General features: G+C 37.3%; 1 protein-coding gene across 1 annotated transcript; it reads left to right on the top strand.

Annotated features, from left to right (window-relative positions):
* Positions 1 to 1,839: 1,839 nt before the first annotated feature.
* Positions 1,840 to 5,289, top strand: LOC107909082 (putative F-box protein PP2-B12). The gene is made up of 3 exons (XM_016836473.2): positions 1,840 to 2,444; positions 3,262 to 3,380; positions 4,413 to 5,289. Exons 1-3 carry the CDS (start codon positions 2,127 to 2,129, stop codon positions 4,906 to 4,908), a joined length of 933 nt encoding a protein of 310 aa, XP_016691962.2. The 5' UTR covers positions 1,840 to 2,126; the 3' UTR covers positions 4,909 to 5,289.
* The last annotated feature ends 12,105 nt before the right edge of the window (positions 5,290 to 17,394 follow it).

The following is a 17,394-nucleotide window of genomic DNA, read 5'->3' as shown; positions in this document are numbered from 1 at the left end:
CCGTAAAATTATTCAAGTATTACTATTAAATTTTAAATATGGATTAAATAATATTACAATTAGATAACCGGATCAATTAATTTCAAAACATTCAATCATTTTTCAATATTTAAATCTACAAAAATCTAAATTTTAATCCGCTAATATTTTTATATATAAATTTAAAATTATAAATATTTCATAACTAATAAATTCATATATTCAAATTCGAATATGTTATTTAAATAAGAAATATGAATTCAAATATGTATACGTGGGACAATAAATTATTGTATAAAATAGAGATATTAACTCTTTCTAATAGTTTAATGCTACATCAGTAATTTCAAGATAAAAATTCTAAAATTCAAGATGAAAATGTTGATATAATATTAAACTATTGAAAAAATACCGATGATGTGTCACTAATTCATACAAATACAATCCTTTTTGAGACATTCGTAAATAACTAATAATAATTTAAAAATTCATATTTTTCAATCCCTAATATCTAAATTGAATTTGTGTGGATATCGGAAATAATTAGATTCAAAAGTAAATGCTTATTTATTTATTTATTTATAAGTTTAAAAAATTAAATACAAACCTCATAAGAAAATATATAAAAAATTATATACATACATTATCAAATATGATATCTAAGTAATACAGCTAGCATTTTCTAATTTGAAAAAATGTTATTTTATGAGAATATTATTTTTTTATCACTAAATTTAGTAAGTAGGTTTAATTTGGTATTTATATATTTTATTCATGAAAAATAGTTTTATTTTAGTTTTTGAACTTGAAAAATATAAAAATGTGATGATGCAACACTCTTAAATAGTGCCACATCATCACTTGAAAATTAAAAAATTCATCTAAATTTTCAGGTGATGATATGGTAAAATCTTAGAGTGTCATATTCACTGTTTTAATAACCGGATTGATGGTTAAATATGTTAGATAATCAATTCTCGATTTAACCAGTTCGATCGGTTTGATAGTCAGATAAATAATAATTAAAGATTCATAAAAATGTAAAAAGAAAATAAATAAAAAAATATTAAACCGATTGAACTTGTTCAACTATAGATTCTTATCTCGATTTTTTATTTTTACAAATTTTAAGCAGTTTTTGAGTTAATTGATTCAACCTAGACCTATCCATGGGCCAGGCGGCCCGACCCGACGGCCCGCCCGAAATATGAGAGGGTTCGGGTAAAAATATATGCCCGAAATATGGGCTTGGGCAAAAAAACGAGGCCCGTTTAAAAAATGGGCTGGGCTCGAGCTCAACTTTTTTGGCCCGAGCCCGGCCCGGCCTGGCCCGAATATAATAAATATATATTTTTATTTTTTAATTTTAAAATACTTTAAAAATATTTTTATTTTTATTTTTAAAATATTTTTTTGTGTTTATTAAAAATCGGGCAGGGCTTATTATTTTTTCTCGGGCCGGGCTTGAGCAAAATTTTAGGCCCATATTTTGGGCCGGGCCCGAGCCTAAGAGTCGAGCCTAAAATTTTTCTGGGCCCGGCCCGAACCCAACCGGCCCGACCCATGGATAGGTCTAATTCAACCCTTTTGTTGAAATTGTTATATCAATTAGTTCTCTGTCAGTCTGATTTGGTCATGTTCCAAGAACACTAGTCACATAATTACATATTGACAAAATGCAAATCTAGTGGTTAAAATGGACCTAGTTGTTAAATTTAAGAATCAAAATATACTAAGAAAGTATAGGTACCAAATAAATCTAGTTGCCAAATTCAGGACCAAAAATTATATTATTCTTTTTTTTATTTACAGGTTTAAAAAATTAAATATAAACCTCATAAAAAAGAAATATAATAATTATGTACATATATACCTACATTATCAATTACCAATATTGTGTGGGTGACCGACACGGATACGGTGAATCTTCGAGAGCCTGAAGTTCCAGTCTCAGATGCAAAGGCGCAAAGCTCCTTTTTTAGGGATTCGATTCCATTGCCGAATTTTGCCTTTTTCTCCTTATAAACTACAAGACTTAATCGCTAAGCTTTCCTTTCCCCCTCTTATTATATAAATACTCACTCATATTATCCCATCCATTCTCATTTTTCACTCACTAAACCCTCCCAATACCTTACTCACTGTATATGAAATCGGAGGTTTCTGAAATGGGAAGCGGTGTTGGCGGCGGTGGAGGAGGGAACAAGTATGGCAGTTTAAACCTTACTGATCTACCGCAAGATTGCATCGCTACCGTGATTTCATTCACTTCCCCTCAAGATGTGTGTCGGTTGTCACTCGTTTCAACTACTTTCAAATCGGCTTCCGAATCCGACGCCGTTTGGGAGAGTTTCTTGCCGTCGGATCACCAGGCTTCGATTCCTTCGTCGCTCTCTTTTTCTTCGAAGAAAGAACTTTATCTTAGCCTTTGTGAAAATCATATCCTAATCGATGGTGGCCGAAAGGTTGTTACGTAATTTAAATTCGAATAATTCGATTCTGATTTTTTTTTTTCGTTTTCAGATGCTTTACATTACAATTTCAATTTTAAAAAAATTAATGTTTTTCCTTTTTATGCGAAGTTTGATTGTTTTTGTTGTTGATCCATGAGTATGTTGCCTTCAATTTTTTAACAATATTTATCTTTGATGGTGACGAGAAGGTTGTCACGTAATTTAATTTTCAGTTTCAGTTGAATTTGAATGCTTCGGTTCCGAATTTTTTTACCCTTAGATGCTTTACATTACAATTTCAAAATTTTTCAAAAAATAATAGCGAAATATTATTGTTTTTGTTGTTGATCTATGAATATGTTGACTTAAGTTTTCAACAATGTTGATCTTTGATGATGGCTGAAAGGTTTTACGTAATTTAAAATTTCCATTTTTAGAGAAATTGAATGCTTCGATTTCCATTTTTTCACTTTTTTGATGCTTTACGTTACAATTTCAAATTTAAAAAAAAAAAATTTCTTTTTTGATGCGAAGTATAGTTGTTTTTGTTGTGATCCACGAATACGTTGACTTAAGTTTTTAACAATGTTGATCTTTGATGTTTGGCCGAAATGTTGCTACCTAGTTTGATTTTCCATTTTAGAGTTAAATTTTGAATGCTTCGATTCTCAATTTTTCACTTTTAGATGCTTTACATTTCACTTTCAAATTTTTTCTAAAAAATAATATTTTCTTCTTTTTTTATGCAAAATTTTGGTTGTTTTTGTTGTTGATCCATTGATATGTTGACCTAGTCATTAACACTGTTGATCTTTGATGAAAAAATCAGAGCCTTCAATTGGAAAGAGTGAGTGGCAAGAAAGTTTACATGCTATCTGCCAGGGACCTCTTTATTGTATGGGGTGACACTCCAACTTACTGGAGATGGATCTCTATACCTGAGTCCAGGTTTCTCTCTTTTCTCGTACTATTTTTGAATATGATGTGGATACTTTTGAACGGGATATGAATATACAATATGTTGAAATTTACTTGAAACAAATTATTAACCTGTTATATAAGGCGAGCAATTTTCTTTTTAACCGATAAACCGACCCATTTGGTTTTGTCTAAGTCTGGTGCGGTGGGTTGGTTGGTTTTGACCTCAGTTTAATCAGTTAAGTTAACTAGGTCGGTAAACCAACATATATTTATATTTTATACTATATAATATAGATATATAACCATATAAACCCAACGCAATAACTCAAGGCTGGTTAACCGAGAAATTGACTGGACTGAATTCGGTTTTGTTTTGTTTGGTTGGTTTTATCAACTAAAGTCAATTTGAATCTGGTCGGTTATCTTATGTTGAAGTCTTAAGTCGGTTTGAAAAAAAAATGATTAATCGAACCGATTGTTCTCCCCTGTATGTAGTATATTAAACCAGTGAAACGCACTAATTGTGAGGTATCTAGGTTTTATACACCCTAGCGGAGAATTGTGTATCCTAAGCTTGCACATGTTATAATTTAATATTATTTAGAATGGAATATGTGGCTGATACAAGTATGATTGAAAATTTAATCTTGTTTTATGTGTTTGGAGACCTAACTTCATATTAATGTTCGAATAAATCTATGATTAAATGTCGGAAATGGATAATTTATGGAAAATGAAGAATATGATCGATGTATACTGTTATAGATTTATTGGATGGAATAAGTTCAAAAGGTACATGGTCGAGAAATGAAGAACTCAAAATGGATAATTTATAGGAAATTGAAGAATCCGATCAAAATATGCTATTATTGATATATTGGATAGATTAGGTTCGGAAGATACGTGGGTCAGAACAATGTTGCTCCAATTTTTCGTTTTTTGTATTTTGGATACAATGTTGCTCTGATATATGTCATTATAGGCTCCTTTTTTATCTCTTTAGTGGAGTACGCTTAAACGACCCAATCCATCCCTTATGATATATGATAAATATTTCAGGTTTGAAGAGGTAGCAGAGCTTATCAATGTTTGTTGGCTTGAAATCCGTGGGAAGATCGCAATCTCCATGCTTTCTCCCATGACGCGCTACAAGGCTTGCCTTGTGTTCAAAGCAACTGCTAGGGCTTACGGGTATGATTTCCAACCTGCAGAGGTTAGTGTCAGCATTGCTGGCACCGAAGGTTGTAAGAGAACAGTCTATCTGGATGCAGCTAGAGGCCTTCGACAACGTTACCAGATCGAACCGAGGCGAATCGGGCTATTTAGCCGTTCCCGTTTCCTTGGGTTGCAAGCGCCAGTACCTCTGGCCCCTGCAGGTGGTGATGATCAGAACCCAAAGACTAGAGGAGATGGGTGGTTGGAAATTGAATTGGGTGAGTTTTTCAATGATGGATCCATTGATGGGGAACTAGAAATGAGTGTTATGGAGGTAGATGGTGGTCATTGGAAGGGTGGTCTCATTGTCCAGGGGATTGAAATTCGGCCTTGTCTTTGAAGTTTGCCCTTGACTTCAATCGGCAACGGGTATGTTCAATTATTTTCCGACTCTTTGTTCATATATTTGGAGAGTTAAAATGCTGTACTCTTGTTGTTCATTGATTCTGTCAATGAAGAGTCAAGTTAAGTATTAGCTCCGATGGACATGCGGCTACGGTTCCAAGAGAACTCAAAAAAGAATAGGGAAAAGACGAGGAGTTGGAAAGAAACAAAAAAATGAAGTGGAAGCAACGGGTGACCGGAGGTTCGGAACCTCTCTATTGTATGATATACCCAAGGCCTCATCTTTTTATCATGTTAGCACTGAATGATCTTTGTTAAGGCATTGTAGTAACGGAAGGAATTTACCTTTTCTATAATTTGATACTATCTTTAATGATACTACTTCTTATTGCAAATTTCATATGAACAAATATTCAATCGTAATAACTGTTTTTTTTTTTTTTTGTGTTGGTTCAGTTTGTTTAGGAAAATAAATTGTACCAAGTTTTGGTAAACAATGGAGAAATTCAAGTGCATGCTGGTGAACATTCTGTCAATGGATGATTTTAATTTTTTAATATAAAATTTTAATTTTAATTTGTTCTTTAATAATTAAAATATTATTCAAGTAATTTTTAATTAATTTATTTATTGTTATAAATTGAAGAAAAATAATATTAATTTGTTGTATTACATTTTGTCATTGGAGTTCTTCATGGGCAGGTCAAGTTTGGATTGAGTCTTAATAAAAATTTAGGTTCAGGTTTGATTGATAGATCCAAGTTTAGCTCTATTTAAAAATGGATCTAAATTTTTGTCTGAGTTTAGTTTGAATAAAAATGTTAAAATTTGAATTCACCCTGGTCAGCTTGTATTATTTTTAAAATTTTTTAATTTTTTATATAAAAATTTTAATATATTAAAAATATTAAAATAAATATTTTTTAACAAATTAAAAATAGATTAAAAATTTTGTATTTAAATAATATTAAAATAAGTGCAATTTAATAAGCTAGTATTTTAAAATAGTGATAAAATTAATAATAAAACTTATGTCATACAAAACTAAATATTAATAATAAAATAGTAATAAATGGTAAAAAAAGTGTCAAAAAGTGGAAAAACAGTAGCAAAACAACATGATTTTTTATTGCTCTAGATTTGGTCAAATTTTTTTACTCAAGATCCGACTTATTTCTAAATGAGTATTTTTTTTTGCCTAAGCCCATTTTTTAGATTTATATTTTTACTCGAACTCTCTTATTTTTTGGACAGGTCGTTGGATCTGGTTCATGGGCAACTCTATTTGTCACTACATTCCACTCAAAATATTATTTTTATAAAATAATTTATCATTTTTGTCGAAACCGTCTTTCGAAAACAAAAATTTCAGTTGTCGACTTTTGAAAACGAAAATGGGAGTCGCCACCGATCCTTTATTAAGGTGTGATCGGCCCACCTTAAAAATAATTTTGGTCTGCGAAATTTGAGAAAACATGTTAAGGAGTCGGTTACGCACGAGGAAGGATTAGCACCCTCGTAACGCCCAAAATTGGTACCAATTTGATTTTTTAAAATGCCTTAGTGTCGAAAATTTGAAAAGAATTTAAAAGAAAACTTTTTATCTCATGAATGGATTAAAATAATAAGACAATTCTTATTTCAAAGAAATAAAACACCACACTCAGTAAGTTAGGACACAATGTTTTTAAATCTTCAAAATACCCGAATATTGCCTTTTGTTTTTGAAAATTCTTATTTCGAGAAGAAAATGTCATGACCAGTAAGTTAGAACCCAACATTCTGAATTCCCGAGAATAAGCTTTTATTTAAAATTTGTGAATTTGTTGCAAAACAAATACTTGGCTTCCTAAATTCATCGAAAAATAATCGCGATCCAGTAAGTTAGGACACGATCTTTCACGAGAATTATGAATACCAAATATTAAAATTATAAAACAGGATGATTTAAATTCCCTGAGAAAATCAAAAAAATATTTTTAAAATGGATGCTGAAAAGGGTTAAGGTAAAACATGGAACAGATACCCTAATTTCAAACATAAATGGATAAATATTTACAAATATATACAAATACAATATACAAGTAAATTTACAAACAGAAAAAAAAACGAAATACATCAAGCCCCAAAAAAAAACTAATAAAATGCATGTATATGTATATATGTACGTGAAAATTATGAAAATAAAATAAAGATAAAAAAATGTATATGTGTATATAAAAATAAAAAAATGTATAAGTATATACATAAAATATAAAGCATATAAAAGTTTTTTTTAAATATAAAAAATATATATATACATATATATATAACGTATGTATAAAATGTATGCAAGTTATTCAAAAAGTTTAAAATACATATATAAAAATGTATATATTTAAAAAATATATATATACGTATAAGAATATAGAAATAATAATAATCATAATAATAAATAATCTAACAATAATAAAAATTTTAAAAAAACGAGAAAAAATAGCTGAATTGGGCTAAATTGAACTTAAAAACAAAAAAATGGGGCGAATTTTGAATAAAATTTTAAAAGAAAGGGCCACTTGAACACGCGCGTAACTATGGGGGACTAAAAGAGAAATTATCCCATCCTCACAAAACACTGCGCAGCAAAGGGGCCAAATTGAAACAAAAATTAAATGTGCGGCCCAATTTCTAAGAAAACAAAACAAGTCTAATTTAATTACGCTGCAAACAGGAGGGGCCAATTGCGCATAGCCCAAGTGACGTCAGAGCGCGTGGATCCTTCCCTTCGGGTCGGGTCACCGCGCGGGTTACACCAGGGCGAAACGACGCCGTTTTGAACGTTATTTAAAACCAAATTTTCCCCTCAAAAGTCATTTGAAGCCGAATGAAAGAAAAAAATAAAAATAAATAAAAATAAAAAAACGTTTCTCTAATGCTCTGCTAGGGCTTGGGACCCTAGCGTCCTCGCACCGCCCTAGGCCCAGACCGGCGCTCCGATCACGACGGAAACGGCCACCAGTCCGGCGTCCTCGGTGAATGGGGTAAAATTTTTCCCCTTTTCTTTGTTATTATTTGTTTTTTTTTTAAACGCAAAAAAAAAAGAAGAAAACATAAATATAAAAAAAAACTCGATTCACCTTAAAACTGTGTATTCTCTGCTTTTCTTTCAATTTTTTTGTCTATCTCTCTGTATATCCCCCCCTCTTTTACAGATTTGATAGGCCTTTTATAGGCCGAAAATAAAGAAAATAAAATTATCTAAATGCTGTTTTTTGCTGCTTCTTCTCTCTGGGACTCTCTAAGTCCGTGTTTTCGCAGGTGACGTGCGTGGAGAGGGGTCGACCTCCGAGTTGTGCGGCGACTGGGCGTTAGGTGCGACGCGAGGCTGTTGGGCGCACCTGAAGGCTTGCTGCGGCGCTCCTTAGGGCTAGGGTTCTTTCTTTTTCTTTGGGCCAGGGTTGTTTTGGGGTTTGGTTTAATTATTTGGGGTTTAGGTTAGTTTTGGGCTTGTATTTGTTGGACTGTTTTTAATTTTGTTTGGACCTGGGTCAATTGGGCCCTATTACAGCTGCCCCTCTTTGCTCATTGTCGTATAACGGGAATAGAGCAAAGACTACAAAGCCCAATTGTGCCCAGTCTTATTGAGCCCCAGCTTCTTTAATACTTCTCTTCTTTAAGTAACCTCGTTCCTTCCTACTGCATCTTCAGAGGTATAGGAACTGGCACTCCAGTCCACCCCACTGGAATGTCGGGGAGATAGGATTCATATGTTGTATCTTCTCAAAAGAACAAAATCTGCTATCTTTAATCTGCTCCACTACAACTTCAGGGAGATAAGACTTATAGCTTCAATTTGCTTTGTTACGACTTAAGGGTAAATCTGATGTGATCTGCTCTACTGCAACTTCAGAGAGATGAGATCTGCGGTTTTAATCCACTCCATTGCAACTTCAAGGAGATAGGATTGGTTACTTTTGTCTGCTCCACTGCAACTTCAGGGAGATAAGACTTGTATCTTCGATCTACTTCACCACCAGTGTGGGAAGACAAGATCTGTTTTCTTTGATCTACTTCACGCCAGTACGTGAAGACAAGATCTGCTTTCTTCAATCTACTCCACCACCAGTATGGGGAGATAGAATTACTGGCTTCAATATACTCCACTGCCAATTCAGGGAGGTAAAATCCGCCATCTTCGATCTGCTCCACTACTGCTTAGGGAGATAAGATCTGTTTTCCTCGATCTACTTCGCCACCATTATGGGAAGATAAAACTTGTATATTCGATCCACTTCGCTACCGATATAGGAAGACAGGACCTGATGTCTTTGATCTACTTCACGCCAGTACATGAAGACAAGATCTGCTTTTTCCTTTGATCTGCTTCGCCACCAGTATGGGAAGGCAAGATCTGTTACCTTTGATCTACTTCATGCCAGTACATGAAAACAAGATTTACTTTCTTTGATCTGCTTCGCCACCAGTATGGGAAGGCAAGATCTGCTGCTTTTCAACCTGCTCCACTATTCCTCAGGGAGACAAGGCTTTATGATTTCACCAATCTGCTCTCTGTGAAACATGACCTGTATGATTCACTTTATGAGCCTAATTATGCCTAATGACTAGGATGTCATGATCAGAATGAATCAAATGCTCCTAACTAGGCGTGTATGAATGACATTTGGATGTTATGTCATGAAAAATGAATATTGAATGTTTAAAGTCATTATTGCTCATTAAGGCTTCCTTTGTGACAACAACGCTTCGTCAAAACTTGAAAATTTCAATTTTGACTCTTAACTCCTAGATATCTCCGACCTTTTAACCCGATAAAGGTCTAAACAATAGTCCTGTTTCAGGTTCCTGAGCTATTTAAAGATTTCTAGAGTAATACGAAAACTTCCCTTGTGAAAGTTTTACTAGTCCATTAATCGTCATTCTAATGCAACATGCTTGCGAGAAGATCATAACGATGAATAAAACAAAATTAATCTGGGAGCATAACTCGCGATGGATTGTCAATGATAGAGGAATTATCTGGGGATATTTATATTGAAAGAAAAGAATGAAATATTCTAAAACAATGAATTTAATACAAATATTATGAACATGTGCCCCAGATATCTCACCTTGAACTTCTCTATACAGCTTTTCGAAGACCCTTCTGAATTCAACACGTGTTTAGGAAATTCACAGTATTTTGTTGATGCCCCAAGATGTCGTCTATTCCTTTCTGCCGATTTAGGTACAACAAGACTACCACGCGACAATCAAAATTTGAGCCGCCTTTTTCGGGTTTTCAACTCAAATCCCCTTTGGTCTTAAGGTGCCCTTTGCGGGTTTTCACCCTAGCCTCTCCATTTTTTTTTTGGAATCAAAGCGCCCTTTGCGGGTTTTCACCTTGGTTCCTTCATTTCTTCAAGTAAAGTACCTCTTCATCGAATCTGAATTTATTGGATTAGGCAAGTTTTTTCCATCCATTTCAGCCAGGATCAAGGCTCCTCCAGAAAAGGCCTTTTTTACAACATAAGGACCTTCCCAATTCGACATCCATTTCCCCCTAAAATCCTTTTATAGAGGAAGAATTTTTCTCAACACCAGGTCCCACTCGTGAAATTCTCTGGGTCGGACTTTCTTGTTGTAGGCTCGCATCATTCTTTTCTGGTACATCTGACCATGCTGAATAGCCTTTAGCCTCTTTCCCTCTATCAAGTTCAACTGATCGTATCGAGATTGAACCCATTCCGCTTAATCCAATTGTAGCTCAGACAATACCCGGAGAGAAGGGATTTCAACTTCGATGGGCAAGACTGCCTCCATGCCATAGACTAAGGAGAAAGGCGTTGCCCCGGTGGAGGTCCTGGTTGACGTTTGATAAGCAAGGAGGGCAAACGGTAATTTATCGTGCCAGTCCCTGTAAGTCTCAGTCTTCTTCCCTACAATCCTCTTTATATTTTTATTGACCGCTTCTACTGCACCATTCATTTTCGGGCGATACGGCGACGAATTGTGATGTCTGATCTTGAATTGACTGCAGACTTCTGCTATTGAGCTATTGTTCAAGTTCAACATATTATCGGATATGATTCTCTCAGGCATTCCATACTGACATATAATCTCTCTTTTCAAGAACTTACTAACTGATGACTTTGTAACGTTAGCATACGAAGCAGCCTCTAACCATTTGGTGAAGTAGTCAATAACCACGAATATGAAACGATGCCCATTTGAAGCCTTCGGCGATATTGGCCCGATGACATCCATACCCCACATGGAGAAAGGCCATGGAGAAGTCATGACATGAAGAGGCGAAGGTGGTGCATGCATTTTATCACCATAGATTTGACATTTATGGCACTTTTTGGAATAACTGACACAATCCCCTTCCATGGTGGACCAGTAATACCCGAATCTCATAATCTGTCTAGCCATTGTGAATCCACTAGCATGTGTTCCGCAGATGCCCTCATGGACTTCCTCTAGGATTTTCTTTGCTTCCACGGCGTCCACACATCTTAACAGAACCTGATCTTTTCCCCTCTTGTATAAGATCTCCCCATCTAAGACGTAATCAATGGCTAATCTTTTCAGAGTTCTCTTTTCATTCTCTGTTGCTTGGCCAAGATACTCACGATTTTTTACATATCGTAGTATATCTTGATACCAAGGACTATCATCGATTTCTCCTTTTTTAATATTGTAACAATGAGCCGGGTCTTCATAAATACTCATTTGGATTGGCTTCATATCCTCATATCTGTTCACCTTGATCATGGAGGCTAAAATAGCTAGTGCATCAGCCATCTGGTTCTCGTCTCGTGGGAGATAGGAAAAAGTGATGTCCTCAAACTCCTTAATCAATTCGAGGACCAACTTTCGATAACTGACTAATTTGGGATCTCTCGTTTCCCATTCACCCCTGAGTTGATATATCACCAATGCTGAATCTCCATAGACCTCTAACACTTTGATTCTTCGCTCTATAGCTGCACGAATCCCCATGATGCATGCTTCGTACTCTGCCATGTTGTTTGTACAATCAAAATCCAATTTGCAAGTGAAAGGATAATGATCACCATTCGGGGATACTAAGACTGCCCCAATTCCATTGTCCACAGCATTCGAGGCTCCATCAAAGTTTAGCTTCCAACTGCGGCCTTTTTGGGGATTTTCTTCAGTAGCGGCTATACACATCAGGTCTTCATTCGGAAAATCAAAACTTAACGATTCGTAATCTTCCAAAGCCCTGCTAGCCAGAAAGTCAGCAATTGCACTCCCTTTCACAGCCTTTTGGCTCACATAGACAATATCAAATTCAGACAATAAGATCTGCCATCGGGCCATCCTCCCATTCAAAGCAGTTGACTCCATCACATACTTTAACGGGTCTAACTTTGAGATTAGCCAAGTCGTGTGGTATAACATATATTGTCTTAATCTCCGAGTTGTCCAAATCAAGGCATAACATAGCTTCTCAATAGGTGAATATCTCATTTCACAGTCAGTGAATTTCTTGCTGAGATAATATATTGCCCTTTCTTTTCTCCTTGTTTCATCATGTTGGCCTAGCACACACCCCATGGAATTATCAAATACTGTCAAATACAATATCAGGGGCCTATCCGGGCTAGGTGGTGACAGCACTGGAGTATTAGACAAATACTGCTTCACCTTGTTAAAGGCTTCTTCGCATTCTTCATCCCAAGTACCAGGATTATGTTTCTTCAGAAGACGAAATATAGAGTCACATTTCTTGGTTAGTTGTGAAATGAACCTAGCAATGTAGTTCAGTCTTCCGAGGAATCCTCGAACTTCTTTCTGAGTGCGGGGTGAAGGTAAATCCCGTATTGCCTTCACTTTGTCTGGATCAATCTCGATTCCCTTTTCACTGACCACAAAGCCTAACAATTTTCCTGACCTAGCCCCAAAAATGCACTTCGCCGGATTAAGCTTGAGCTGTAACTTTCTCAATCTTAAGAATAATTTTCTCAAGACCTGCACATGTTCCTCCTCAGTTCTAGACTTCGCGATCATATCGTCAACATAAACTTCGATCTCCCTGTGCATCATATCATAGAACAAGTCTACCATAGCTCTTTGATATGTCGCTCCCGCATTCTTTAATCCAAATAGCATCACTTTATAACAAAACGTCCCCCATAACGTAATGAACGTAGTCTTTCTCATGCCTTCAGGATGTATCTTTATCTGATTGTACCCCGAAAAGCCATCCATGAAGGAAAATAATGAAAAGCCCGCAGTATTATCTACCAATGTGTCAATGTGGGGCAATGGAAAATTGTCCTTTGGACTAGCCTTGTTCAAATCCCTGTAATCCACACACATTCGCACCTTTCCGTATTTCTTCGGAACTGGTACGATGTTGGCCACCCACTCAGAATACTTGACCTATTGCAGAAATCTGGCATCAAACTGCTTTTGGACCTCCTCATTTATCTTCAACACGATATCAGGCCTCATCCTTCTGAGCTTTTGCTGCACTGGCTTGCAATCTTCTCTTATAGGAAGACGATGGACTACGATGTCGGTACTCAACCCCGGCATATCCTGGTATGACCATGCAAACACGTCCTTGAACTCTCGGAGTAATTCGATGAGGTCTTGTTTTGTCTTTGCAGAGATATCCGACCCGATCTTCACCTCTTTACCTTCCTCCAAGCTCACAATTTCTATTGATTCCTTGTGAGGTAGGATTTGCTTCTCGGCCCGTTCTACCATTTTCAATAAGTCCGGAGATAAACCACAGTCTTTGACATCTTCAAAATCATGCGAGCCCTCTAAACACATGTTTCGTTCAAAAGGGGATTTTGAATTTGTAAGAGTGACATTCGTATCATTGATATCGTAGGACCTGTTATGAAGAACAGTATGGATTTAGGAATTTGTTTGGTGCAATATGGTCATGAATGAAATGCAAGTGTAGTTTGAGAGAAATTCAAAATAACTGCTCTTATGAAAAGAAAGATTTGCTTCAAAAAATGACTGAAAAACATGAACTTTATTAAAATAACGATTTTCTAGACATGAGCCTATTTCACAAAAGAATACTTATCACTTCTAGGCTAAAAAGCAATAAGGGTGTTCTGGACATTACTCTGAGGAAATCCTAAAAACTACAGGTATTTCTTTTGCAGTCCAGTTGTTTAGCTCCCTTTCCGACTCATAAGGACAAATATCCAACAAAGTTCTTCCTCCCGTCGCTTCTTCATACACGGCATGAATACCCTCTAACTCCGTGTTAATGCTTCTGTCCCCTAGCATTCCTTGATAGACAAATCCTCCTGATACAAAAGTCTTGGATAGGTGAGGAAAAGTCATGGGTTCCCATTTGACTTCATCACCTGTCAAACGAGCCCTTCTTCTCTCTCGCTTCTTTTCCTGCTCTATCCTCCTCTGCTTGACATCTGGCTTGTATCCTAAGCGAAAACGGTCCCGCTTGTCTTGCAACCCTGGAATCTCAACTCGGCCCTGAAGATATCTCCCCAAACCTTTCCCTAGCAGAGTTCCTTTTCCAACTGTTAATTGCAGCCCCATCTTTGTAGTCTTTGATACTATCAGCATCGGGATCTTGTTTCCCTCAAAGATGAATGTTGCATTTACGAACTCTAAGGAACGGAAAGAGCACTCGATTGCATCATCACTCATCTCCAAATAAGGTGCATCGTTAGTCACAGATGCAATGATATCCTCTTCAATATCTATCGTCACTACCCGGCCTTCTGACACCAGCTTCAGTTTTTGATGTAACGATGACGGTACCACACCTGCTGAATGGATCCAAGGCCTTCCTAATAGGCAACTGTAAGAAGACTTGATGTCCATAACCAAGAAATCTACCTCATAGACAGTTGGGCCAATTAACAAGGGTATCTCAATTCTACCCATGACTTTCCTCTCGGTGCCATCAAATGCTTTCACCACGTTCTGACACGATTTCATATGCGAACTATCCACAGGTAGCCTGTTGAGCGTGGATAGGGGCAATACATTTAACGCCGACCCGTTGTCTACCAGAACTCCCGGTAATATACACCCTTCACACCTTGCAGTGATGTGTAAAGCTCGGGTTGATCCCATACCCCCAGGTGGTATTTCGTCATCGCTGAAAGAGATGAAGTTATCAGCGCTTATATTGCCGACTAGTCGATCTAACTTGTTAACAGAGATATCGTCGGCCACGTAAGTTTCATTTAGCACCTTCAATAGTGCATTTCGATATCCCTCCGAGTTCAGGAGTAAAGCCAGCACAGATATGCGAGCTGGTTGTTTGTGCAGCTGCTCCATAATGCTGTACTCGCTATGCTTTACTTCAAGAATTCTCTAGCTTCCTCCTCCTTAATTGGTTCATTGACCAACAATTCGGGTTTGACCACGTTCTTCTTTTTTCAACTAAAGTTTCCTCTCCTATTGGCTCGACTCGATCTTTCATCTGTTCGCAGTGCCTTCCTTTATCCTGATCCTCTTTGCTGACCATATCCTTTTTCCCCGGGATTGTCACATTACAATTGTAATTCCAAGGAACCCTCCTGTTATCCTTGTAAGTGAACACGGTCGGTTTTTGAATGATAACCTTTGGTGTTATTCGTGCCCCAACCTTACTGTTCTGAGGTCGCGAAATGATGACCACGGGACGGTTAACCTTTGGGACCCCCAACGCCAACTCTAATGCGCATACATCACTTTCCTTTTGAACTCCTTCACAGAATTTCACCTCTCAATTGTCCATCATGCCTTGTATCAGGGCTCTGAACTCCGTACATTCTTGGATTTCATGCCCCACTTCATGGTGGAACTCACTGTAATTTCTCTTCCTTTCACAGCTTCCTTCTGAGACGATTAGTCCCCTTTTCACCATCTCCTTCCAGACCCTTCTCAAAGGAGTCTTTACATCCGCAATATCTGCCTTGATTCTTCTGTCTTCGCCCACCATATTTACCCCACCATCAGTGTGGTCTAGTAATGGATTTTCTGCCTTGGTCGCGTCGTCAAATTTAACGACTCCCATACCAATGAGCCTTTCAACCAACTTCTTAAAAGCCGTATAGTTTTCTGTAGAATTCCCCGTTATTCCTGCATGATAGTCACACTGTGCATTTGCATCGTACCATTTGGGATACGGGGGTTGCAAGGGCTTTAGATAAAAAGGGGAAACTACGTGTGCGTTAAATAAATTTCGGTATAGTTTCCTGTAAGACATGGGAATTGGCGTGAATTGGAGCCTCTCAACATTTCGTCTTGTACTGACCTCCTGTCTCGACGAGTTTTGCTGACTGGCAGCCACCTTTCCTAGCTGACTCACTGTTACTGACTTCGAGTAACCCTTGTTGTACATGCTCGTGTTGTTCACCTCACTCTCCTTATTCCTCGAGGCCGATCTTCTGTTACTCTCTCCAGCATTGATCTTCCCACTCCTGATGGCGTTCTCAATCATCTCGCCGTTCATGACTATGTCAGAAAAGCTTTTTGTGGCACTTCCTAACATATGTGTAATGAATGGTGCCTTCAGGGTGTTGATGAACAACATGGTCATTTCCTTTTCCAGGAGTGGTGGCTGAACTTAGACTGCGACCTCCCTCCATCTCTGTGCGTACTACCTGAAACTTTCACTCGGCTTTTTCTCCATGTTCTGAAGGGTGATTCTATCAGGAGCCATGTTAGTCACATGACTATATTGTTTCATGAACGATTGTGCCAAGTCCCTCCATGATCCAATCGTGGCACGACTCAACTGATTGTACCACTTGGATGCTGCCCCAGTAAGGCTGTCTTGGAAACAGTGTATTAAGAGTTGGTCGTTGTTAACATAACCCGTCATTCGCCTGCAGAACATGGTGATGTGAGCTGCTGGGCAGCTTGTCCCATTGTACTTTTCAAATTCAGGCAGGAGTACTAAATCTGGCACTAAACTCAGCTCTTTTGCGTCAATGCCTCGATAACTCTCAGCAGCCTCCATCGCCTTGAACTTCTCTTCGAGCCACTTGCATCTTTCTTCCAACTGCTTCGGTAACTCTTCCTTCACTCTTTCCTTCTCAACCACTTTTTCAAAGTCAGGGATGACAGAGTTAATAGGATTGTTTTCGGGATTAAAACCCGGCCCAGTTTGGAGGTTTGAAATACCAGCTCGAAATTGCTGAGGCATGATGGTGACAGTAGATTTGCGCGGGTATTCAGCTTGAGCTCGCTCATGTGGAGGGGTGAAACCTGGAGGATAGAAAAGTTCATCATCGTTTCCCTCATTAACATCTGCCATGGGGCCCTTTCCTTTGTCACCTCTCTTTGTTATCAATGGGGTTAATTTTGCCACTATACCCTCTTGAGATTCCCGCATCTTCTCAGACATTTCTTGCTTCATCTTGTCTAACCGTTCTTACATTTGTAGCTGAAGCCGGTCTTGCATCTCCTTCTGGTGCTGTTCAAGCTTTTCTAATCTCTGATCCATATCTTTTGTCTTTGCTCGAGTGCCGTATCGGTGTCGGGTTGG

The sequence above is a fragment of the Gossypium hirsutum genome, chromosome D08, assembly GCF_007990345.1.
Source record: "Gossypium hirsutum isolate 1008001.06 chromosome D08, Gossypium_hirsutum_v2.1, whole genome shotgun sequence".
Lineage (NCBI taxonomy): Eukaryota > Viridiplantae > Streptophyta > Magnoliopsida > Malvales > Malvaceae > Gossypium > Gossypium hirsutum.
Note: the sequence above shows the minus strand (reverse complement) of the source record. Positions and strands in the feature narration are given on the sequence as shown.